Below are 27,020 nucleotides of genomic sequence, written 5' to 3'. Positions count from 1 at the left end.
AAATGTTTATTTCCCTTTATTTACCAGTTTTCAAAATAACAAGTTAATTTCTCAGCATCATTCAAAAGTGACACTGAGGTTTGTGACTCTTTTCTCCCCAGTATCATTTTCAACTCTTGGACCAAAATAAATTGATGTGTTTCTGTTTCAATCCACTGTGCTGAGGTGTTTCCACATCAGATTAGTTTTCTTTTAACACTTGTATGATTTCATATAATATATATAAATAAAATTTCAAGTATGTATCATTACCACTAAATATAAAACAGATTATGTCTTGAATTATAAGTTCTTAAGGCAATAACATTTGTATCTCTAAATCCATTAGAATAAAAATAGTTAAAAATGAAGTAGAAATCCTTAACAAGAATATCTGTTAAAATTATCGATAATCAAAAATGTTATTAATACAATGTAGGAGTTTCTTAATTGTTTTGGATATTTCTTATATTTTAGGTTTAATTTTAACTTTCAGTCCTTTTTTCATGAGTTTTGCCTTCTACATATTCCCTAAGCCATACTTATCCTTCAGTATCTGTGAGAATATCTTATACTTTCTTATTCTGCTTGTAAATTGCTTCAGGTCAATTTTCTGCATTCAGAATATTTGCTCTAATATTTACTTCAACCTGCTTCATCCCTTCCAATCCTCCTACTGTTCTACAAAAAAATTTAAGAATTTTAACATTTTATAATTAACTCATCTGGAGATGATCACACTACAAAGATTCTGGCATTTTGAGAGAAGAAGCTAAAAAAAAGATATTTGAAAGTGAAGTTTCTTCAGTAAGATAATATATTCAAACATGAACTTTCACACAGTCACTTAATAATCATAATTGAGAGCAAAAGACTCTGCATACTAGATTACTCCTTTCTGCCAGGAATGAACTGCATTACTTATCTTGGTTTCCATTTGTAGGAGGCAGGAATAACTGCCAATCTCTACTTTCCACATGGGCATGTATTGTAAAAACATGATAATGTCCCACACAAAATCATCTGAGTATCTTGGAATCAAAAGGCCACAGAAAACACATCATTGCCCCAAAAGTTGGGCTAATGTTGTTACCAAGTTTGGAAGCGATTAAGTGTAAAACACTCCTAATTAATAGCTTCATAATAGTTGAGGTTTTGAAAACTATACTGCATTAAAAATCAGTCTTTGCATTTTCACATTCAAGATAACAGTTCTATAAATTTATCAATCCATTAACTTAATAAACATTGCATTACTGCACTTTAAATGGAAAGCTGTGAATCATTGCTAAACAGTTCTCTGGATGGTTCATTGTAATTTAAATATAGTGAACCATGGCAAGGTGGAATCGGACTACGTGCCAATGAAAATTTTTAAATGAATTCATTTCTAGATCACAGGAAAAAATGACTGCTTATCGCCAGCGAGATGGCACTGGGGTCTATCTAACGTCCATAGCACTTTCCCTGAGGTCGACAGAACAACCCAAAATCCAACTTCCACTAGAAATTGAAAAACTAACATGTCAACTAGCTGCTGTTTTATTAATGGATACTCACTATCCATAGCTCAACTCGCAAAAGAACAAGTATACCTTACCACAAGAATGAAGATTATTTAAAATAATATCAAACTAATTACAATTTCATTCACAGAAATGAAAGAACTCAGTGACCCCCATTTTTAGAAAATATCAGGATATACAGGTAGACCAATGGAAAATGCATAACCTCAAAGATGGATGAGGTAATTTCTAGTATCATCTTTTCAGGCAAGATTGTCATTAAGTATAAAACAAAAGCGCCACCTTAGGCCCTAATATACAGTATCACCAAGGGGCAGTCACCTTGACTTAAAAGTCAGAAAGGCAGCAAAGAGCTTAGAAATAAAAGTCGGCTGTGTTAGGTATGTCAGGAAGGCAACCACGTAAGCAAATGTGAAAGAACTTATCTGTAAGGATTTATATAATCCTAGACATAAAATACAGTGTTCAGAGAGTGAAAAATCTGTTGATCAAAATACTGTCTGCCAATACAGTGATGAGGATCACACCTCACTTCTACCGCCGCAGTATAGAACTCAGTATACATCACTCATTAGCTTTACTTTCCTTAACGCCATTTCTCTCTCTTACTCAGTTGTTGTTAATTTGGGTTCTGATTTATATAATTTGCTTTAACGACTTGGTGCCCTTCTAAACCATAGCACAGTTGATACAATACTATTAGGTTGAACCAAGTGAAATTGTCAATATTTGACCATCTTTGACTTTCAAGAATGGCAACTTCATGCAGTACAAGCTAATATGGGATACTTCATAGTCCTTACTACCACTGCACCTGCAACATATGCATTTAAAGAGAAGAGTCACATGGAGCTTCCATTCGTGTACACTTGGGTGACTATCTATACATGATTTAAGGGAAGCACTAAATATGAAAGACAGTAACTTTTTAATCTTTTATATCCACTGAATAAGTATATTATATAATTATATATACATGCCCGATATAAATGTCCACAAAGGCAAACTCTACTTTGCAGTTACCAAAATTAACTTGATTGACAACCTATAGGTTCAGCATAACGATTTCTGGGCAATGAAAACAGCCTGAATGATATACAGCATATAAGTATATAATATTGCAATACTTTAGGAGTGGCTACATCAATATTTTAGGATTTGTGCTACTGCCCAGAACTCTTCTCTTCCCAGAAGCAGAGTGGCTTGCTCCACTCAAGCCAATTGCTGTATGAAGCTCTGGGAGGTCACAGAACCAATGCTGGAGACATTCTGAGCAGACTGCTCTGTCATGTGATGGTCAGTCAGACGCAGTAGAATTTTAATGAGCTCGGGCTTAATACACTACCTTCTCTTGGCCTGAAATTCTTTTCTGGTGCTTAAAGGTCCCAAAATACTCCATTTGCCAATAGTGTTCCCCCTTTAAATCATGAAATATGAAAACACTAGTAAATCCTCTGCTTGCCATTTTATTCTTTCCTAACTCCCAGAATGCTGTCCAGTAAACTGACAACTGCAGCTAAAATGGACGGCACTGCAACATTTTACAACATATAATGGAACTGGACTGCCTTCTCTGTTTTGGAGAAAATACCTTGTACTGTCCACTGGGACTGAGGATAAGAGATTACAGGAACCATTTCTTCAGTCTGATAAAGTAGCTAGTAGCAGGCCTAGAAATCTATAGCAATTAAAAGGCAAATAAAAGTTAAATATAAAATTTGTATATCTATTGTACCTTATAATCAAAGACCTGATCTTGTTAACAAATCATGAATTATTCCCTATCATTAACATCCCTGTGAAGTAGTAGGTAAGTGATGGGATATTGCTAGGCCATTGATAAGCAAATTTGGGGGCAATAGTTGCCAATCATCATTTATTTATCTGTAAACGCAAAATGGGGTTAGTTGTGCTTATCACACACAGGCAGAGTTCAGTTTTTAGAGGCCTGGTCTAGTTCTATTTTAAACCTACCCCTTTCAGCCTCATGACTAGATTGGCTAGAGATTTATACAGCTCTTATAAGGGTACTTCTCAGAAAGAAGAAACAAAATAGAGAACAATTTCCTGGTCAGTCTCTCAAAACTTACAAAATAATACTATAATAACTCAAAAATATTTATGGTATCCCAATGACATTCTTCACAGAAATAGAACAAAAAATCCTAAAAATTATGTGGAACAACAGAAGACTCCGAATAGCTAAAGCAATCCTGAGGGAAAAGAACAAAACTGGAAGCATCACAGTCCCTGGCTTCAAAATATACTACAAAGCTATAGTTATCAAAACAGCATAGTACTGGCACAAAAACAGACACATAGATCAATGGAACAGAACTGAAAGCCCAGAAATAAAACCACACATCTATGGACAGCTAATCTTCAACAAAGGAGCCAAAAACATACAAGGGATAAAGGAGAGTCTCTTCAATAAACAGTGTTGGGAAAACTGGACAGCCACATGCAAAAGAATGAAAGTAGACCACTATCTTACACCATACCCAAAAATTAACTTAAAATGGATTAAAGACTTGAATGCAAGACCTGAAACCAGAAAACTTGTAGAAGAAAATAGAGGCAGTACACTCTTTGACATCAGTCTTAGTAGCATCTTTTCAAATACCACGTTTACTCAGGCTTGGGAAACAAAAGAAAAAAAATAAACAAATAGGACTGCATCAGACTAAAGAGCTTCTGCAAGGCAAAGGAAACCATGAACAAAATGAAAAGACAACTCACCAACTGGGAGAAAATATTTGCAAAGCATATATCTGACAAGGGGTTAATTTCCAAAATATATAAAGAACTCATATAACTCAACAACAAAAAAACAAACAACTCAATCAAAAAATGGGCAGACGGTATTAACAGACATTTTTCCAAAGAAGATATACAGATGGCTAACAGGCACATGAAAAGATGTTCAACATCACTAATTATTAGTGAAATGCAAATCAAAACTACAATGAGATATCACCTTACAGCTTTCAGAATATCTATAATTATCAAGACAAAAATTACAAATGTTGGAGAGGATGTGGAGAAAAGGGAACCCTCATACACTGCTCATGGGAATGCAAACTGGTGCAGCCACTATGGAAACCAGTATGGAGATTTCTCAAAAAGTTAAAAATAGAAATACCATACAACCCAGCTATCCCACTACTGGGTATTTATCCAAAGAACTTGAAATCAACAATTCAAAGAGACATACGCACCTCTATGTTCATTCACTGCAGTATTTATCCACAATAGCCAAGACGTGGAAGCAACCCAAGTGTCCATCAACTGATGAATGGATAAAGAAGATGTGGTATATATACATATACACAATGGAATACTACTCAGTCATAAAAAAGACAAAATTGTCCTATTTGCAACAACATGGATGGACCTTGAGGGTATTATGTTACACGAAATATGCCAGACAGGGAAAGACAAACACTGCATGATTTTACTCACATGTGGAAGATAAACAAACACATGGATAAAGAGAACAGATTAGTGGTTACCAGAGGGGAAGGGGTTTGGGGGATGAGTGAAAGGGGTAAAGGGGCACATATATATCGTGACAGATAGAAACTAGACTATTGCTGGTGAGCATGATGTAGTCTATACAGAAACTGATAAATAATAACGTACACCTGAAATTACACAGTTATAAACCATTATTACCTCAATAAAATAATTGAAAAAAGTTAAATTAAAAATAAATATGTATGGAGAACATAATTGACTCATTATAAAGGACCGAGCAGAGAATGAAAATTTAGTGATTTGAAAGTTCTGACTCATTAGACTGTACCTTAGAATTATAACGATAAATTATTCTTCCTGGGCCAGTTATCAGTACAGTATCTCAGCTCCAAACCCACCATTTCCCCCCTGCTTTGTAATACTGGAGCTGCACTCTGGAAACGTCCTTTAGCCAGCTGGCGGAATGTTAAGCTTCGTCGATAGAGTGATCCTGCAAGAGGAAAGACCCTTCCCTCCCAAGCAGCTCTGGCCTGCCCAACCCCGGGAAAATGGCAGACTGCCTCTACAAGCCAGCTTGGACCAGCCCATGCCCTCCAGCAACAGTGGGCTGCTTCAGAGCAGCTCCAGCCCCCATCCCTCCAAGAACTTCAGGACCACCTCCAAGCCGCCCAGCTCAGGCAACAGCAGGCCAGTTTCTTCACCACACACAGGCTACATGTTTCCTTAGTAGCCACACCCTTGTTGAAGAGGTCTAATTTTGGAGGAGGGCCTCTCCCAGTCCTTAGTTCCTTTATTGTCCATTTTACCTCACCCTAGACTAGGTAGTAGCCAATGTTTTGCTACTTCTGGATCCTTAAGAGTTTCTTTTACCTCTTTTTTTTTTTTTTTGTGAGGAGGACTAGCCCTGAGCTAACATCCGATGCCAATCCTCTCCTTTTTTCTTGAGGAAGATTGGCCCTGGGCTAACATCTATGCCCATCCTCCTCTACTTTATATGGGACTCCGCCACAGCATGGCTAACAAGTGGTGCGTCAGTGCATGACTGGGATCCAAACCTGCGAACCCAGGGCTGCTGCAGTGGAGTGCGTGCACTTAACTGCTGCACCACCAGGTAGGCCCCTCTTTTACCTCTTTTAGTAGTTAACCACTTTCTACTAGTAAGCAATTCCTTATAATTTCCCTGTTCAGATAACTAATGTGGTTTCTGTCTCCTGACTGATATACCTCCTTTCTTCCCCATCTTCCTTCCAGAATTACCAGGAACCAACATCACACGATCCCAAAGTACTGCTCTTACTGTTCTGAGTGGAGGCTACTATACAGTTTTTATAGCCTTCAAGAAGATTCTACCTCTTCCTTTCTTCACACAGTCTTGAAGTAGCACATTTCAGACACTATGTGAGTTCTCCAAAGTGTCCAGCCCAATTTAATCTATGGATGACAAGATGAAATTTCTGATAAGTGAAAATTTACTAAAATGCCTAAATTGAAATGCCATTCAGAAACCTAAATAATGTTTACTTTTTATACATATGCTCAGTGAGTTCAATTCAGAGATCATTTATTAATCATGATGTTACTCTATTTGCTTAAAGGAGAAAATCTAGAAGTTTGGGGGCATAAATTAGATAGACATCACTTAGGCATACACACACACAACTCTAAACTTGAAGCATATATTGAATTCCCATAGATTATTTCTCAAAACACTTGTTTATCAACGAGTCAACATTTTTTCAATGGAAATGAAACACTCATTTATTCTTAGACATTATATGATGATCAGAAATTGCTAACACAAAAAGCATTTATTTATTACACATTGGATATGGTTCAAGATCAGTTTCCAACCTGCACAATTTAGAATGATTTTTTTTAACAGTAAAATACAAATCTGACGTAAATAAATGAGAGGCATGCTGTACTGGGGCCTAATTTCCATGGGTAGCCTTCCATAGTGTAGGTTCAAGGAACACAACAATTAATTGTACAGTCGTCCTTTGGCATACAGTATCCGTGGGGGACTGGTTCCAGGACCACTGTGGATACCAAAATCAGTGGATGCTCAAGTCCGTTATACAAAATGGGTAGTATTTGTATGTTACCTATGCACATCCTCATATATTTAAATCATCTCTAAATTATTTATAATAATACAATGTAAATGCTATGTAAATAGCCGTTATACTGTATTATTTAGGGAATAATGGCAAGAAAAAAGTCTGTACATGTTCAGTACAGACACAACCATCATAGGCCTTTTGATCTCAGGCTGGTTGAATCCGCAGACGCGAAACCACAATAAGGAGGGTGGACTGTATTGGCAGGAGCAGAAGAAAAACTTATGAATGTAAAACGAAAGATGCCTTAAAAATTTCAAAAATTTAGGGCAAAATTTTAGAAGCACATTATTGTATCTCTAATATAAGACCTTAAAAACTTTATTGACAATAGCACGAAAGATGTTTCTTTTTTTTCCTATATCTAGCAATAAACAAAATTCCGAGTATTGAAATACTTACTCTAATATTTTCTTTCAACTTAATTTCATGTAACACCCCGGGGAAAAATACATCTAGTTAAAACACTGAATTACAGGGAAGAAGCACTGATATTTAACGGACATGGTGTAAAGCCGAATATGAAAAAATCTGCTTTGTCTTCCAAAGCCCACCTACTAATACAATGATATATGCTAAGAGTCTCTAATCACTATGCTTTTATTTTTAAACCTATAAATAAAACTGTACTAAACTTTCTATCCACAGATAGAAATGTATTGTACAATACATTTGGAAACTGGTGAGGGAGGGATATTGGGGATGGAAGCCACAGAAAAATAAAATTGCCATTTCCAATTCTGAACATCCTCGGCTACTTTAAAATATAGTATTACATATACTACTATAAAATATAAATCTGTTTTTATACTACCACCTAGGAAGAAGTGCTTTTTAAAAAATTTTTATTCTGAAATAATTTTAGGCTTATGGAAAAGTTGTATAAATAGGAAAGAGAATTGACATACATCCTCACTCAACTTTCTCTAATGTCAACAACCCACATAAACATTGTATGATTATCAAAACTAGGAAATTAATATTGGTAGACTACTACTGACTAAACTACAGACCGTATTTGAATTTTTCTAATGTTCTTTTTCTGTTTCAGTATCCACTTCAGGATCTCACACTGTGTTTAGTTGTCATGTCTCTTTAGTCTCCTCCAATCTGTGAGTGTTCCTTATACTTACCTTGTCTTTCATGACTTTGACAATTTTGAGGATACCAGTCATTTTGTAGAATGTCTCGCAGTTGGGGTTTGTCTGATGTTTTCTCACAATTAGGTTAAGGCTATGCATTTTTGGCTAGAATACCACATAAGTGATGTTGTGTCCTTCTCAGTGTATACATCAGGGGGAGTATGATGTCAATATGTCTTATTACTGAAAAATGTTAACCTTGATCACTTGGTTAAGATCACCAATTACAATGGAGAAATCAAATTTCCCTTTGTAATTGATAAATATATTGGGAGGAGACACATTAAGGCTGTATTAGTATACTGACTGTAGCATCCACCAGGATCTTGTATGCAACAATAATTACTGTGGTCTTCGCCTAATGGAGATTTTGTATTTCCCTCATTCCTCATATATTAACTAAAATTCTTCTGTAAGAGCTGTCCCTTCTCCTTTATCGATTGATTGATTGATTTATATTAGTATGGACTCATGGGTATTTATTTTGTTCTATGTGTTATAATTCCATAAAATATATCATTTATTTTTTGCTCAAATTGTTCCAGTTTTGGCTACTGGAAGTACCTTCAGGCTGGCTCTCATGTCCTTATGACACACCTCCATCCATTTTAAGCCTTTCCTTATTTTTTGACATCACAGATGTTCCAGGTTTATCTTGCACTTTCCCTTTCCCAGTCCAGAATCAACCACTTCTCCAGGGAGTCCTGGTTTCTATTATTAGAGAATGACATGAGAAACCAATATCTGACCTCTGGGTATGCACACTGCCACTGGATGTCATTGATCCTAGGCCCTCTCAGTGGACAGAGCTAGGAAATATATGTATGCATACTGACCATACACACATACACACATATCCATATTTATTTCTCTATCTATCTGTATGTATACTAAAAACCATGAGTTCAAGATTCATTCTGGCATTTTCCCTGTCCTTATTTGTAACTGGGAGAACTACTTTTAATACCTTAGTGACTGTTATTTTAGACCCTTGAATACATACTATTTACTACAAATTTGAACGAAACTGTACACATATGTCCCTCATTTTTTTGGTTCAACAACATAAAGGCAAAGACTGAAGACCTGACTACATAAAAATTATAAATATTTCTACTACAAAGAACCAGAAAACATATATAAGAAACAATAAACTGAAAAAATATTTGTAATATATATCTATTTAAAAAGTAACAATAGTATGAAAATAAAGAACTTGATAAAAAAAATAACATGGGGCTATGGGGGTGGGTGAAATGGGTGAAGGTGGTCAAAAAGTACAAACTTCCAGTTATAAAATAAATAATTCATGGGGATGTAATGTACGACATGGTGACTATAGTTAATAATGCTGTATTGCATATCTGAAAGTTGCTAAGACAGTAGATCTTAAAAGTTCTCATTACAAGAAAAATAAACTTTTGTAACTGTATGTTAACTAGACTTAGTGTAGTAATCATTTCACAATATATGTAAATATCGAATCATTATGTTGCACATCTGAAACTAATATAATGTTGTATGTCAATTACATCTCAACAAAAACAATAACAAGCAACACAAACAGGTAATTCATAGAACTAAAAGATAGTAAACACCTAACAAGAAAATCAATCTAAAGAGTTAAAACACAAATTAAAGTAACAACAGATATCACATTGGCAGACAAAAAATATTAATATCTTCAGAGTTAAAGAGGTATAGAGAAACAGCAGAAAAATAAACTGATACAACTTGATTACACATCAACCTGGTATAGCTATCCAAATTTAAAATATGGATAAATTTTGACATAGGAATTTACTTCTAGGAAGTCACTCAACAAAATATTTATGAACACATGCAAGCACACACACTGAGGTGGCAATTTTAATATTGTGTCTCTAACAGTAAAAACTGGAAACAAACTACACAACATTATGATGTTTCGAGGCATGATTTTTTAAAAGTTTAACCTGTTTGGGGTTTGTTGAATTTCTCGAATCTGTAAATCTGTGTCCTTCATCAAATTTGGGAAAGTTTCAGGCATTATTTCTCAAATATTTTTGCTGACACATTCTCTGTTTCCTCTTCTTTTGGGACTCCAAAAAGTCTCCGTGAGACCTCTTAAAATTGACCACAGACTACTGCTGAGATGAATTAAAGAAGATCTAAATCAACAGTGCAATATACCACATTCACACGTTGTAAGGCTTAATATTGTTGTCAGTTCTCCCAAAATTCATCTATAGATTCAAGGCAATTCCAATCAAAATTCCAGCAGGCTTTTTTTTTTTCCCCAAACAAATTGACAAGTAGATTCCAAAATTTTTATCAAACCACAAATTACCTGGAATAGCTAAAGCAATTTTACAACAGAAGAACTAAGTTGGAGGACTTATGCTGCCTAATTTCAGTACCTACTCTAAAGCTAAAGTCATCAAGACAGTGCAGTATTAGTGAATAGACAAAAATATTAATGGAAGAGAAGAGAAGGTTTAGGAATAGACCCAAACATCTAGGATCAACTGATTTTCAAAAAAGGCAACTGAATGGGGGCAAAAAAGAAAAAAATGTTCTCAGCAAATGTTGCTGGAACAACTGAATTTCTACACATATTAAAAAATATAGGGGCTGGCCTCTTGGCTGAGTGGTTAAAGTTTTGTGCACTCCGCTTTGGTGGCCCAGGGTTTGTGGGTTCGGATTCCGGGCGTGGACCTACATCACTCACCAGCCATGCTGTGGTGGCGTCCCACATACAAAATAGAGGAAGACTGGCACAAATGTTAGCTTAGGGTTAATCTTCCTCAGCAAAAAAAATATATATATATTTTTATATAAACCCTTACCTCACATCATACTCAAAAATTCATTCTAAATTGAGCATACACCTAAGTGCAAAAGCTAAAATTTCCAAAAGAAAATATACAGAAAAAAAATCTTTGAGATTTTTGGTAGGCATATATTTCTTAGAATACAAAAAGCATGAACTATAAAACAAAATAATTGATAAACTGTATACTTCACTGAAATCAGAGAATTGTGTTCTTTGAAACACACTGTTAAGGTAACCAAAAGGCAATCCACAGAATGGAAGAAAACATTCATTTCACACGTGGCAAGATTTCACACACTCTTTTCACATGAGGAAGGGTTTCTCTAGACAACGCAGAGTAGACTCATAGGATGGTACACTCAACTGCTTTCCAAAGTGTTTAAACCAATTTACACTCCCCAGTTAAGTGTAAGAAAGTTCTAGTTGCTCCAAATCCTCACCAAAATTTGATAATGTCAGATTTTAAGCTTTCAGTTTAGTAGATGAGAAATGATAGTTCATTTTGCTTTTAATTTGCATTTTTCTTATAACAGGCTTAACAACTTTTTACAGGTTTATTAGCCATTCTTGTTTCCTTTCTCTGATGTGCTTTTTCAATTTTTACCCATTTTTCTGCTCTGCAATTGTCTTTTTCTTACTAATTTTTTAAAATATAAATGTGTTTAACAATCTCTTGTCAGTTACTTGTGTAATAAATAGCTTTTTCTCTCTTTGTGGCTTTACTTTTCACTTTTTAAAAGGTATTTTTGATTACAGAAGGTTTTAATTTTAATGTAGTTGAATTTATCCATCTTCTTTATTGTTTGGTTGGGCTTTCTGTCACCTGTTTACAGAATCGTTTCACATTCCAAGGTCATGTTTTCCTATTATCTTTTTAAAGTAACATGGTTTAAGCTTTCATATTTAAGTCTTAAAATCCACATAAAATTGATTTTTAAGGGGGCATTAGGGATCCAATTTCATTATCCTTCCTTATGGATAGCCAATGGTAACTATACCATTTATCAAATATTCTATCCTTTATTTTACTGATCTACAATGCTAGATGTATACAGAATCAAATTCCTATGTATATACAGGACCATTTCTGTGCTATTCTGCTCTACAGGTCTGCCAAGATAACACTGTAACTGTTACATAAGGTAAGGAAAAACCCTCCACCTTGGTCGTCTTCTTCAGAAGTGTCACGGCTTTTCTTCGACCATCGCTCTTTCATATGATTTTGAGAATCAGCTTGTCAAGCTCAATAACAAAAACAAGAAAGATCCGACTGGTGTCTTGTAGGGAATGGTATTGAATTTATGATAATTGTCATTCTTATGATATTGAGTACTCCTATCTATAAAAGCGTACATCTCCCTATTTACTTAGGTCTTTAAAAACTCCTTCAGTGAAATTTTTAAATTTTTTCTATAAAGTCTTCCATATTCTTTGTTAATGCCTAGGTATTTTATATTTTTATAGTACTGTATAGGTTGACTTTTTTTTATAATTACATACTTCAAAGGGTTATAAATGAGGATTAAATGAGTTACTATTTGTAAAGTACCTAAAATAGTGACTGGTATATATGTGTTTATTAAATAAAACAAATCACATATTCCATTTATCTCTTGTATGTTAATTTTAGAATAATTTTGACTAGTTATTAAAAGAATGATGTTGAGATTTTTCATTGCATTTGTGTGACATTTATATATTAATGGGAACTGAGATATTTACCACATGGAATCATCTTATCCATTCAAGAACTACAAGGCTTTTTATTTACTCAAATATCATTTTATTTCCCTCAGTAACATATTGTAGTTTCTTCTGTGTTTCTTAAGTATATTGTTAGCTATGGGACTTCTTTTATAATTGCCATAATTACTGAGATTTTTACAATATATTATCTGTAAAATATAGGCATCTATTTATTATTTTAATTTATTTTAATACATGAAAATCCATTCACTGTAAAAAAAATTCTTTTAAACAAATAAGTGTTTCTAGTAAATTTTTCCTATACCCTATTCCTTTAATTATTGGGTAAGCTGAGTATTTTTTGGCATCTGCAGTCCTTCTGTGGTAAAATGTCTGTTGGTAGTCTTATCTGGGTTTGTTTTTTTTTTTAAAAAACTGGGTTGTCTTGTCTTTTTCTTCCTGATTTTTAGGGTCTATTTGTTGGAACGTCTTTCAAAACATGATGATTTTCTACATTGTTCACTAGTATTTACATGCTGATCAGCCATATGGATACCCTTGACTGATATGATCTACCTTAGGGTTTTTTTTTTTTTGTGAGGAAGATCAGCCCTGAGCTAACATCCAATGTCAATCCTCCTCTTTTTTTTTTGCTGAGGAAGGTTGGCCCTGAGCTAACAACCGTGCCCATCTTCCTCCACTTTATGTGGGACGCCGCCACAGCATGGCTTTGACAAGTGATGCGTCGGTGTGTGCCCGGGATCCGAACCTGTGAACCCCGGGACGCCAAAGTGAAGCGCGCGCACTTAACCACTTGCGCCATCAGGCCGGCCCCTACCTTAGGTTTTGAAAGCATCACCACCATGACTACTATGTTAGAAACCTACTATAAGGATAAAGGTAGAAGCTGGAAGTCTTGGCAGTAACCCAGGTGAGAAATGAAGGTAGCCAACCAGAGTGATAATCGTAAAGGTGGTAAGAAGTACCTGAATTTTTAATATATTTTGAAGGTACAGCCAGTCAGATTTCCTCATGGATTAGATGTTGTGATGAGAGGAAGAGAGGAATTAGAAATGACTCTAAGAAACTGGAAAGAAAGAACGATCAGCAACTGAGATGGGGAAGGCCATAAGCAGAGCAGATTTGGGTGAGAGAATCAAGAATTTCAATTACCATTGAGTTTTTGAGGGATGTATAATTTGTAGTTTCCAGAGTTTTTTTTTTTTTTTTGGAGAGTCTAACTCTGTCTTTGGCAGTTTCTCTTTGCAGATACAATGTGATGCCAAACTGTAACTTCTAAAACACACATAAGGGGCCAGCCCGGTGGCATAGTGGTTAAGCTCACAGGCTCTGCTTCAGCGGCTCGGGGTTCGCAGGTTTGGATCCCAGGGTGTGAACCTACGCACCCTTATCAAGCCATGCTGTGGCAGGCGTCCCACATATAAAGTAGAGGAAGATGTGCATGGATGTTAGCCCAGGGCCAATCTTCCTCAGCAAAAAGAGGAGGATTGGCAGCAGTTCTTAGCTCAGGGCTAATCTGCCTCACATACACACAAAATAAAATAAATAAAACACACGCAAGTCAGTGCTACTAAAGTAGTGGTAAGAGCCCAGGCAGCCATTGAGCCACCACTATGGAGCTCCAGGGCTCTACAGAACATAATTTGAAAACCAAAGGGATAAGAAAAGAGCTCTATATTTACTGATTTCATACAAGCATTCAGGTTCTCTAGCCGACTTGGGCTCTGGCAGCTCCCAGTGAATTAGACAGCACCAAGAAGTTCACCAGCACTTACTCTATGATCACGGAGGCCAAAGCGTAAAGCAATAAAACAGACTTTGGCACCCTACCATTCAAAAGAGTCTTGGAAATTATGTTTTCTAAGGAATCTACAAACAAATTCACAAAATGTTTCTGCTCACTTCTTAACTGAGAGGCTTTCTAAGAGAACCATCAACAGTTCTGAAGTTTTTGAAGGGACTAGACTAGATGTTTTCTATTGTCCCTTGCTGATATAAAATTGTTTGAACTTACAGAACTAAATGTTAATTAAATATGTTAATTACAGCGACTGTGGAGCACACATATATTAAGACATACAAATGCTTAGGAACCACTCTGCAGAGCTGTCAGAAAACTTCAGACTAAGGTTATTTAAAAACCAGAAGTAAAAATATCCTATGCAAAAAAAAAAAAAAAAGAAAAGAGTTGCCACTGGCAATACAATGCTAAATCTTGTCACTGAATCTAGTACTCAGGCAGTCCAGTGACAAGGAATCAAGGAAACTAAAAGTTGAACTAAAATTGCAAACTGAATCAAAGTAACTAATACATATATTAGATGGTTGGTAGAGTCTTATACCAATGCTGTATCACATTCTAGACCAAAAAATTGTTCTAATGCCTTTGTACTACATTTCTATAAGGATATAGATCTCAAACTCCCACAGATTTTATATTTAGCTACTGAAATAAATTCAACATAACACAAGTCCACTAAGCTGGATATGTGTAGAGAATGAGTTATGTAGAAACAACTGTAGCCTGGTAAGCTGATATGAGGTACCCACAAGGAGAGATGGCCGAAAAATACATTAAAGATGCTCAGCTTCAAACATATGGCATAGCTGTGGACTACTGGAGCCTATAAAAGCAGACAGAACAATTGGTATAGAGCAATCAAAATAAGATAGGCAAGTTCAAGTGGCAGCAATAAACACCAGCACTCCGTAGTTAGAATCATAATAAATCACATTTAGAATTTCACAGAACCTTGTAATTTTAGATGGAAGTGGCCTTAGAAATAACCTTGTCCAACTTGTTTTATGGAAGAGGCATCTAAAACCCATAAATGTAGTGAATTAACAAAAAACAACTGCAAATTAAAGTTATTTTTAGAGAACAAGGATGGGATTACATCACCAAATAGTTAGGGTCTATAATGCAAGTGTCAGATCTCAGCTAAAAATGATAAAGCTATTATACAACATAAATTATTTACAAGTAAAAACAAAAGAGTAGTGAAAATTTCCATTTGATCTGAGCTTAGTATGTTGATGTGGTTAAAAGGAGAAACAAGCTAATAAACATATAGAAATTCATTCAATTACAGATAGTTCCAAAAATACTTAGTGTTTTATTTAAACATATGTATAATAATGTGCACAAAGAAAAGTATATTTTTACAAAAATCCTCTAGGAACTAATATGCTTTACCACAAACAGTGGGAATCAGTGTGTGTTGCAGAAAAGAATATCATGGGCTTCAGGAAAAAAAAAATGCTTCTAGATCAAATCCCTTACAAGACAGATGACCTTAAGGAAGTTAGTTAGTTTTTGTGAATATCAGTTCACTCATATATAAAATGTTGATAGTAATATCTACCTCACAAGGTTCCTGGGAAGATTTTAATAGTAGTATATACACATGTAAATGCCTCGTACATAGCAGATGCTTGAGCTATTTCCTTTCCTTATTCTTTTATAAACATTTCTAGTAACCATAATAAATACTAACATTTAACTAACACACATGTCAGGCACTTTTCTAAGTGCTTTACATACACTAATTTACTTAACCCTCACACCCTGTGAGGTAGATGCTATTATTATTCCCATTTTTCAGTTAAAGAAACTGAGCCACAAGCATTTAAGGCCACACAGATACTGAGTGGTGATGTCAAGTTCAAACCCAAGCGATCCAGAATGATGAAATTCTAAGAAAAAGGCTGAACCACCTAAAGATTCAGCTTTGAGAGTAATATAAATGTAAATGATTTTAGTGCACAGCCAGAGTGAAGAACTACTGTTCTAAACACAGAAGATGTAATGGACATGCAAGTCAAGTGGCATCTGGAACCAGGATGATCTTCAAAGGTGAAATTACAAATGGGAAGTGGTGGTGAAGAACACGGCATGCTGAGTTAGTGCAATGAGAAGAAGAATGAATGAGGTGGAGAGTGGAGTAAGGAGCCAGACAGGAAGGCAGGATTATTTCCCAGTGCCGGGAAGGCCAGGTCAGAGCATGAGGGAGAGCAAACAGCAATGCAATCTCCTGGCTACAGCAGCAGCTCAGCAACACAATCCGATGACTTGTTTGTGAACAGTGAAAACATTCATTCTTTTGTCACTGCTTATTTTTGCAAATGGCACGATGCTTTCCTCATCATTGTTGCTACTTTTTTCATAACTTGCGACTACCAAGAGTTCTGTTATTATGCAATTCAGTGAGTTTGTCTTAATCTTGCTGATAAAACATTTGAGATTTGGTTTAACTTTCTTACCTTAAAATTCAGGAAATAAATTCATTATAAAATCATCCTCAACCAATATTAATATATTCACTAAATAAAATACTCATGGTTAGAAAGCACACGAAGTATATGGGGGATCGTTTTCATGATAGTAGACAACAACAAAATAAAATCAAACATAGCACCAGAACAATATAAAACTCATACAGCTTTCATAGAATTAAAATATCTCTTAGGTATCATCTAACTGAGGCTTCCATTTGGTGGTATTATAGCTGAACTAATCTAAAGAGTTCATATAAAATATAACTCTATACTGTTTTTAAAAATCATAATAACAGATAAGCAATTTATTCTAACAAACTCTTGGAGTTCTTATCCATTTATATTTTAATGACTTTCTTTTGAAAACTGAATGGAATCTGTGGTTCCTTTTCCCAGAACAGAAACACAAATGCACAAACACACAGCACTTTCCATGGAACGTCAGGGAGGTCATACACCTTGGCTAGCTGAAGAACACTAGCATTACAGTATTTCTAAAGACCCACTATGGGGAAAAATTCATTTTCTCTAATCTAAATATTTCACATCACAGATACAAGTCATTTCGTAAGTACAGAGATGTGGATTTTGTACACATTTATATCTCCACGCACCAGCACATCCCTAAATGAATGATGCAATGGATGCCCATATTTAAAGGAGACCTGGTACTTGCTGACTTCCCCCTCTTTTTTGCAGCATCACTTCTGAATCTTTCTTGTTTATAACACAAGAAGATTGTGTGAAATGGTGAAAATACACTGATTTAGAGTTGGAAGATAGGTGTTCAAGTCCAGGATTGACACTTTATAGCAGTATGATCTTAAAACACTTAACCCATGCCCTCAATATATTGTCTGCAGAAGAAAGTTGAATCCAATTTCACAAAGCTTTAGTGAGTACTGGGCAAAGCATCAGTTTCCTCATCTGATAAATGGGAATAATAATAGTACTTATTTGATAGGATTAGAAGATTAAATAAGATAATACATGTAAAGTGCATAGCAAAATGCCTGGTACAGAGTAAATGCTCAATAATCAGCTATTAGTAATAAGCCTCATATTGTGCTAGGTATTGGATAAAATACCTCTCTTGCAGGGTAACAAGAGATATGTATGGAGGTGGAATAAAAAGCGTGTTAAATAAGTGGTAGTCCCTCTTTCCATTTCTGTTGATAGAAGGGGGAACTGGGACACACATAGTTAGTAACATGCTGAGTGGAAGCCTAGAGAGGCCGCCCATTCTTCCCCTCCAAGACTGAAGTACTCACTCCCCTAAGCTCTCGGGGGCCTGAGTGGCTGATAAATCTCAGCTGAGTTCCTCTGTGGGATTTGCCGTAGGTTGAAGACAGTTGGCTCACCCAAGGTCATGCTCCCTTCTCAGGACACCAGTGACTTGGATCCAATGACTGACTGACAGGGGGATATAAAGGCCGAGCCTTTGCCCCAATTCAGGGTAAGTCTGAAGGGCCATCCCAACTCCACAGTTCCCTGAGATCAGCTGAAGCTTTCTAGGCAATTGAAATGCAATTCAACTTCTCCCCCTGCCCAATCCTGCTTGTTTCACAGCTAAAGGTATTGATCCTCAGAATACTCCTGCACACAAATCTGTCTCAGAGACTGCTGCCTAGGGAAATGACTTATGACACTTGCCCAAAGTCAAAAAGCTAATGAGAGATCAAAATGGGATTTACTACAGATGTGCCAGCATAATTCCACAATTATAAAATGAGCAGAACAGACCAAATGAAAGAATGAAGCAAAAGACCTGTAAGGTAATATTATAAATCATATGCTAAAATATTCAAATAATGCCTCACTAGTGGATCAAAATAAAACTGAAGAAGGATCTCTACTGAAGTTGAGCTGATGTAAAACAAGAGAGCATTCATCCCTACACGGAGAGGAAAATGAGAAGGTGATGAAGAAGGTGAATTTCCTGGGATACTTTCTATTTCACTTCTGAAGCAGAGACTAATTGGATCAAAAGCAGCTTTAAAGACAAAATAGTTCTTACTCTTTATTCTATACAAGAGGAAACTGCAACCCAGAGGGAAACTTCACCTACCAAGGTTACAAGGTAACAGAGTGGCCTAGTCTAGGCCTCTTAATCTCCAGAGACCTTCAGCTTTGTCTTCAATATGTGATTTTATGTTTTATGTAAAATACAACTCCTACAAAAGACTCATATATATTCAAATATAAGTATAAAATGTATTATAAAACTAAGTATGACTTGGGGCCTGCCCAGTGGCGTAGCAGTTAGTTCGTGTGCTCCACTTCGGCGGCTGGGGTTCGTGGCCCGGATCCCAGGAGCAGACCTACACACCGCTCATCAAGCCAGGCAGTGGCAGTATTCCATATACAAAATAGAGGAAGACTGGCACAGATGTTAGCTCAGGGACAATCTTCCTCAAGCAAAAAGAGGAAGCTTGGCAATGGATGTTAGCTCAGGGCCAGTCCTCCTCACACACACACACACACACACACACACAAAATATGACTTTTGAATTAGGCTTCAGTGTCACTCTTCCCCTCCCATCAATGCAAATAATTGGGATTTGACGACCTTATGAGTTTTCACAGAATGGCTTTACGAGGATGGTTAGAACTCACTATCGGTACCTCTAACTATATTAGCAATTAAAATTCATCAAGTATTGCATCTTAATGGTGTTATCTCAAAATGAAGATAATTATTATCTCATTCAATAGGATGCCATTAAGACTAAATATTTAATGGTAGCAATGCACTCTAAATGTCACATAAACAAATAACATAGCAATACATATAGCAACTTCTAGCAGGTTAACATTGTAACAGGTTAATATTACACACAGCTGATCAAAAAGAGCTCAAATGAGACATGAATATTTAGACATCTGTTGCGAATCAAGAGAGCAAGATTTAAACTGATAAATATAAATTTAATCAAGCCACCTCAATTCAAATAAGAAAGGTCTCGAAAATCCCTGTGGTAGGCAAATCTACCACAAAGGAATCTAACACTTTTGAGGAAAAAACAGGGTAATGCGATGGAAGTTGAAAGCAAACCCACGATTATCTTTAAAATATTTTATAATTATTAAAATAGGGCAACCATAATAAGTGAGGAAAATATCAAGGATATTTGATACATTTTAAACTGGTTCTAACAGGTACTATATCATTCATTTTTATATATTATTTCTTGCTTGCTAGAAACCTCTCTGAATCTATCTTTTGTTTAATAATCTTAAGTATTATTTAAGAAATAATTTTAAATATTATTTGTGAAGAAGCTACCTTCTGCCCTTCCCTAGCCCTTTATCCAAAATGCTTAAAGAATAAACTTGGTTTTAAAACACCTAAATATTTAAAATGTTTGGGTAAGTTTTATTTACTTTGCTTGGGAAAGCTGAGGAGGGACCATGCCAAAGCTGTCCCCATAGCACAGCTCGGCCCAGGGTTTCCCTCCTGTCAGAAATAGGCTTTGGGGTCGACCCCTTGACATGTAGTTCAGCTCCCAGTCTTTTAACAAACCAAAAGAGCAGTACTAAGACTCTTCGACTCTTTTATCAATTCCGAACGGTTCTCTGAAAAATCTTTCTACTCTGCCATAGCTTTTTTAATTCCCTCTTTTCTCCTAACCTGTTTCCTCTTCTTTTTTTTGTGAGGAAGATCAGCCCTGAGCTAACATCCATGCCAATCTTCCTCTCTTTGCTGAGGAAGACCGGCCCTGAGCTAACATCTATTGCCAATCCTCCTCCTTTGTTTTTTCCGCCTTTTTCTCCCCAAAGCCCCAGTAGATAGTCGTATGTCATAGTTGCACATTCTGCTAGTTGCTGTATGTGGGACGCGGCCTCAGCATGTCCAGAGAAGTGGTGTGTCGGTGCGCGCCTAGGATCCGAACCCGGGCCACCAGTAGCGGAGTGCACGCACTTAACTGCTTAAGGCACGGGGTCGGCCCCGTTTCCTCTTTTTCTAGTTAACAGTAGTAATGATTTGCTGGTGAAATTATTACAGTTAAAAAAAAAAATACATAAGCAAATGCATGCATATCAGAATTTTAGATAAGGATAAATTGTGGTTAGAAAAGGGATGACAACAGTACTTGTCAAGATAACTAAGATAATGTGGTATAAACTAACCTGCTTAGCAACCAGCCAATGGCTTGGGTGGAATCAGTCAGCAATTCATTAATTTATGATGTTTTCACATTTATATACAGATATGTATATTGAGCTATGGGAAATTCCAGAGAAATAGTATTTATGTTCACTTTCTTTGCAGGAAAATATAAAATACAAAAGAATAGCACTGAGAAATCATATAAAATATGTTGTACTAAATCAGTAGTCTTCAAAATAAATAATCCTCTTCAAATGGTAGCGTCTTAAAACTCTTCAAGGAATAGTTTTAAAAGCAAAAATAGTTTTAAAAATACAATTAAAGGAATTGATTTCTGGATGCTAAATCTGCAAATGAACACCTTCCTTAAAACTGTCAGGGTAGAAATTTTCTCTCTTTAAGGAAAATAGTCAAGGATGTATGATTTCTGACTTTTAAAGGAAAGTTTGTCATGTATATTTTAAAGATGGATGATGATGGATATCAAACAGTTATGGTAAATATTCTATTGAATATACTAAAAAGAACAATAGTTTTATTTTTAAATGTCAATATTCACAATATCCTCAACATAAAAATGTGCAAGGGATTAGCATCTTGATACTCACTAGAGAGACGGTGAACAAAAAATGGTGAAAGCCACCAGACTAAATAAATGATATCAAGGTTTCACTCACCTCTAACATTCTAATGCCAAGATTCTAAATAAGGAACTATAGACATAAGTCACACAGAGAGCTGGGCTTAACTAAAGAGACTTGCACACAGTGGGTAAGATTTGAACAGTTTTATGAATAAAAAGCAGAGAACTTGATGAACTGGAGCAAAGATAGAGGCTAGAGGTGAGAGGCAGGCCCCAGCAGCATGGAGGCCTCTGCAGGAGAGGGAAGGCGGACGTGCACAGGTGGAAAATGGAAAGGGCATGGCTTCTCAGGTCACAAGCAGCTTGAGATCAAGTTCAGGTTTCACCAGTTTTTGGCTAAGCCACTTTGAAAGAGTCTTCATTTCTATTTTGAAGATCAAATGAGGGGATAGAAAATAAAGTGGTTTTTAAATTTTAACTGATAGGACATGTTAGTCATTAAGCCCTTTTCAACCAGGAACCATTGAACAGTAGCAGTCTGCACAATGGTCAACAGCATGAGCTCTGGAACCAACAGACTGTGCTGAGACAGAAACTGCCATTTCCTAGAGGTATGATCTCGGCCAGGTTAACCAAACCTCTCTGTGCCCCACTAGCCTTACGTGTAAAATGGAGATAACTGAGGCATCCAATTTATAGGGTTATTATGAGGATTAAGTCAGTCAACGCACATAAACAGCTTAAAACTGTGCTCAAAAGAATTAGTTGCTTGATTATTGTTCGTGGTGTTATTGCTGTTGTCACTCTCTGATTCTCAATGTCAAATAGAGATCAAGAGATTACTAATACTAATAAATATTTGTTGGATTAAGGGCCCCAAAAGGGGGAGGGGGCAGCTAAGTCTACAGCAGGGCTTTAACAATAAAAAATACTAATATGGCTCCCTGGGTTCATAGCAAAAGTATGTAACAATGACCCAGTGAAGTTCTCTGCTGTCACAACTAACAAAGTAACATATATGTTTTCCCCTTGCTTAAAGGCCAAAACCCCAAAAGAACACATTGTAATTTGTTCTACACAGAATATCTTGTGATATATTCAGTAGGATTATATTTGGTCCTTAAGATGACACAATTTATTATAAATGCTTTTGCAATACGGCAAGAACATTTTGACCTTACCTAAAGGAGTTCCGACACTTTTGTCTTTTGTCTTTTGAACTACCAAAAGACATTATAAAATACCCTTACCTATTGTTAACATACCGATCACAGAACCAAAGGTAGCAGTATGACACAAGCCCTTTGAGCTCTGAATGTAATTGTTTAGTCATTTAAAAACTGTTATTGGAATATTTTTTAAATTACAGAGGTAATTCATAATTCTTCATTCATGCTCTTTAAAAAAAATAGATTGGGAGGCTGGCCCAGTGGCACAGCGGTTAAGTGCACTGGTTAAGTGCGCGTGCTCCGCTGCGGCGGCCCGGGGTTTGTAGGTTTGGATCCTGGGTGCGCACTGACGCACCGCTTGCTAAGCCATTCTGTGGTGGCGTCCCATATAAAGTAGAGGAGGATGGGCACAGATGTTAGCCCAGGGCCAATCTTCCTAAAGAAATAAAAGGGGAGGATTGGCATCGGATGTTAGCTCAGGGCTAGTCCTCCTCACAAAAAAAAAAAAAGAGAAAGAAAAATAGATAGGTAGATATTTATATCTATATCTTTTTTCTTTTTTTTCCAAGAAAAAATTGGTGTTACACTCCCACCCCTGACTTTTCAAACTATGGTCAGGACAAGTTGCATAGCTTTCCAGAAATTGTTAGTTAGAAGTTTTAACCTAAAACACAAAGCTCAGAAATGTGTTATTTTAAGAAAAGCATTTAAAAGACCATATTTTAACTTTTAAAAATAAGTTCGAGTAACTATAACTCCACAGTAATGTGCCAAACAGACTGTACTGCTTTCTAACTCCACTTAAGCATTCTATTTGAGCTAAAACTTGGGATATGTCCAATATTCCGAGATTTTGTTAACAAATAATATGTATTGAGAAGCAACAGATCAGCATTAGGAATTTTAAAACTTACAAGTATGTCTGGCCAGTGAGTAGTTGGATCCACCACTAGTCAAACCAAAACCCTCAGGAATTTGACTAGAGCTTCGCGGTCTGGTCAACAGTTTAGGAGGTTCAATTTCAGCACCAAATTCAGCTCCTATAACTCCTAGTAAAACAATAGCAGTAGCTTGCTTCCGTCTTTCCTCATAAGACGTGGAAATTTTTTTCATTTGTGGGACACTTGATAAGCAACCTGGAAGCCAAAACATAAAAACATAAATTAAAAGAATATCAATACAAAAAAGACATGTGATTAGAAAAACATTCAAGATGCTCATTCAAGAAATAATAGTCTTTTCAACAAATGGCACTAGGACAACTGGTTATCCACATGTAAGAAATGAATTTGGACTTCTACTTCTCATCATACAAAAAAATCATCTCAAAATGGATCACAGTCCAAAATATAACAGCTAAAATCAAATAACTTGCAGAAGAAAATATAGATGTATATTTTCATGATCTTGGGTTAGGCAATGATTTCTCAGATATGATACCAAAAGCACAAGTACTTAAAAAAACTTTTTTAATCAGACTTCATCGATATTAAAAACTTTTGTACTTCAAATGACAGAATCAAGACAGTAAAAAGACAACACACAGACTGAGAGAAAACACTGTCAAATCATATGTCTAATAAGGGACTATATCCAGAACATATAAGGAACTCTTACAACTCAATAATAAGAAAACCCAACTTTTAAAAGGGGCAAACAATTTGAATAGATATTTCTCCAAAGATATACGAGTGGCCAATATGCACATTAAAAGATGCTCAACATAATTGGTCATTAGGAAAATACAAATCAAAACCACAACGAGATACCACTTCACATCCACTAGAATGGTGCAATAAAAAGGATGGATCACAACATGTTGTCGAGTGTATACAGAAATTGAAAGCCTCATGCATTGCTGGTAGGATGTAAAATGGTACAACTATTTTGGAAAATAGTTTGGCAGTTTCTCAAAAAGTTAAACATAGAGTTACCATACGGCCCAGCAATTCCATTCCTTGGTATTTATCCAAGAGAAATGAAAACAAATGTACATACAAAGACTTGTACATGAATGTTCACAGCAGGATTATTCATGATAGCTAAAAAGTAGAAACAACTCAAATGCTCGTCAACTGACGAATGGGTAAACAAAATTTGGTAAATCCATCCAATAAAATATTGTTCAGCAACAAAAAGGAATGAAATATTGATATATGTGGAACATGGATGACCTTGAAAACATTATGCTAAGGAAAAGAAGCCAGTCAACAAAGGACCACATACTGTATGATTCCATTTCCATGAAGTGTCCAGAATAGGCAAATCCATATAGACAGAAAGTAGATTAGCAGTTGTCTAGGGTAGGATGGGGGTGAAATGGTTAATGATGGCTAATGAACACTAGGTTTTTGAGATGATGAAAATGTTCTAAAGTTAGATTATACTCATATCTGCATGAGTCCAATATACTAAGAATAACTGGATTCTACATTTTGAAAGGATGAATTCCATAAAATATAAATCATATCTCAATAAATCTTTTTAAAGATTGCTCATTAACTCATTTATTAATTTGCCCACTAATTTAACAGTATTTACTAAGCATCTACTTTGGGCCAGGGTATTGCAAACATGAAAACAAATAGTCCGCGTTCTCAAGAAGCTCACTAGTGCATAAAAAAAGGACAGCCTGTTTACAAAGAAGGGAATGCTGAATTTAAGACTCAAGGATAAGTAGGAGTTTGCCAGGCAATAAGAGGGATGGGCACTCAGAGGAAAAAGATGAGTATTTTGTCCAGACAGACTAGAATGCAGAAGCGCAACTAGCCATTTGAAGAAATACTTGTAACCTAGGCAAAGCTCAGCATAATTTCATATTCAGAAGAAACACCAGCGTGATACCCAAAACATAATGGAAAACAATTGTAAATCCTTATTAAAGTATCAATAAATAGCAGGTAATGAGGAATTGCATTCCTAATATTAATAATGCTTCTTAAAATTTCTTTTCCCAAACTTTTTCTCTCTAAAGTAACTACACCTCATTCACTCTCCCAAAATTCTCCTAAGACTTGGTCCTTTGCTCAGTCCTACCCCCTTTTTAGTTTACTCCTTTTTACAGGTGGAGTACCTTTCATTTTTTGTTGATATTTATCATGCAATTTTACAAGCATCCATAGAATTACATAGAGAATATATAACGAGTATCATGACATACACGTACACAATCAACTTTATAATATCTTAATGTTTTTCCATAGCTGCTTCAGATTCTGAAAAATTAATTAATGTGGATATAACCAAAGTCCACTATGGATTGTTTCTTGACCTCACTACCCTTCCCTCATGCCCTAGAGGTCACCACAATCCTGGCCTTATCAAATGTTTTTAATCTATTATATAATCGTATTAATGTTACCTGAAATGTTATATATTTTCTGACCTTGAACTATACTTGCATTCCTGGGGGTAAACTCTGGATGGATGGATAGATGGATGGATGGTGATCAGTAGATAGGCAGGTAGACAGATAGATAAACGGACCAATAGACAGACTCTGAATTAAATTTGCTAATAGAGTTTTTTACATTTTGTCCATAGACTGGACTATGATTTTCTTTTCATATACTATTCTTGTTGGGTCTTAATAGCAATATAATAGAAGCCCCCAAAATTGGGTTAAGTAACTTTCCGTCACCAACTCTTTGAAACAGTTAAAAGATTCTAGAAGTTGGATGGAAGTTCTCCTCTAGAATTATCAGGGCCTCTGTCTCAGGACACTCCACTCCTGGAGTCAGGGGGCAGGGAATGAAGGGGCAGGGGAGGAGCAGGGTGGAAAAAGGAATATTGTGTACTATGAATTCATTTTCTTTAATAGTTACTTATTTAGTTTGACTTTCTATTTCTCCTTGAGTCATTTCTGACAGCTTATAGTTTAAAAAGAATTATCTATTTAATCTAAGTTTTTAAATTTATTGGTATGAAGTTATTTACAGTATTGTCTACAATTAAAAAATTTCAATTGTATCAGTTGCTATGAATCCTTTTAAATATTATTTGTGCCTTCTCTAATATTATTTTTATCCCTTTATCAGTTTTATTAGAAATATATATTTTATCAGATTTTCAAAAAATACTTTGGTTTTGATCTTATCTCATTGCCTTCTATTT

The 27,020-nt window shown here is 35.8% G+C and overlaps 1 protein-coding gene across 6 annotated transcripts in view; it reads right to left on the bottom strand.

Annotated features, from left to right (window-relative positions):
- Positions 1-27,020, bottom strand: part of WDR7 (WD repeat domain 7) — a 361,544-nt gene that overhangs the window by 121,133 nt on the left and 213,391 nt on the right. For all 6 annotated transcript variants that reach the window (XM_087439267.1, XM_087439266.1, XM_087439270.1 and 3 more), the window contains one exon: positions 23,822-24,043. In XM_087439267.1, coding sequence (XP_087295393.1) covers positions 23,822-24,043 — 222 coding nt within the window. The remainder of the gene's footprint in view (positions 1-23,821; positions 24,044-27,020) is intronic.

The sequence above is a fragment of the Ceratotherium simum genome, chromosome 14 (assembly GCF_057802395.1).
Source record: "Ceratotherium simum simum isolate JZ-2026a chromosome 14, ASM5780239v1, whole genome shotgun sequence".
In the NCBI taxonomy this organism is placed as follows: Eukaryota; Metazoa; Chordata; class Mammalia; order Perissodactyla; family Rhinocerotidae; genus Ceratotherium; species Ceratotherium simum.
Note: the sequence above shows the minus strand (reverse complement) of the source record. Positions and strands in the feature narration are given on the sequence as shown.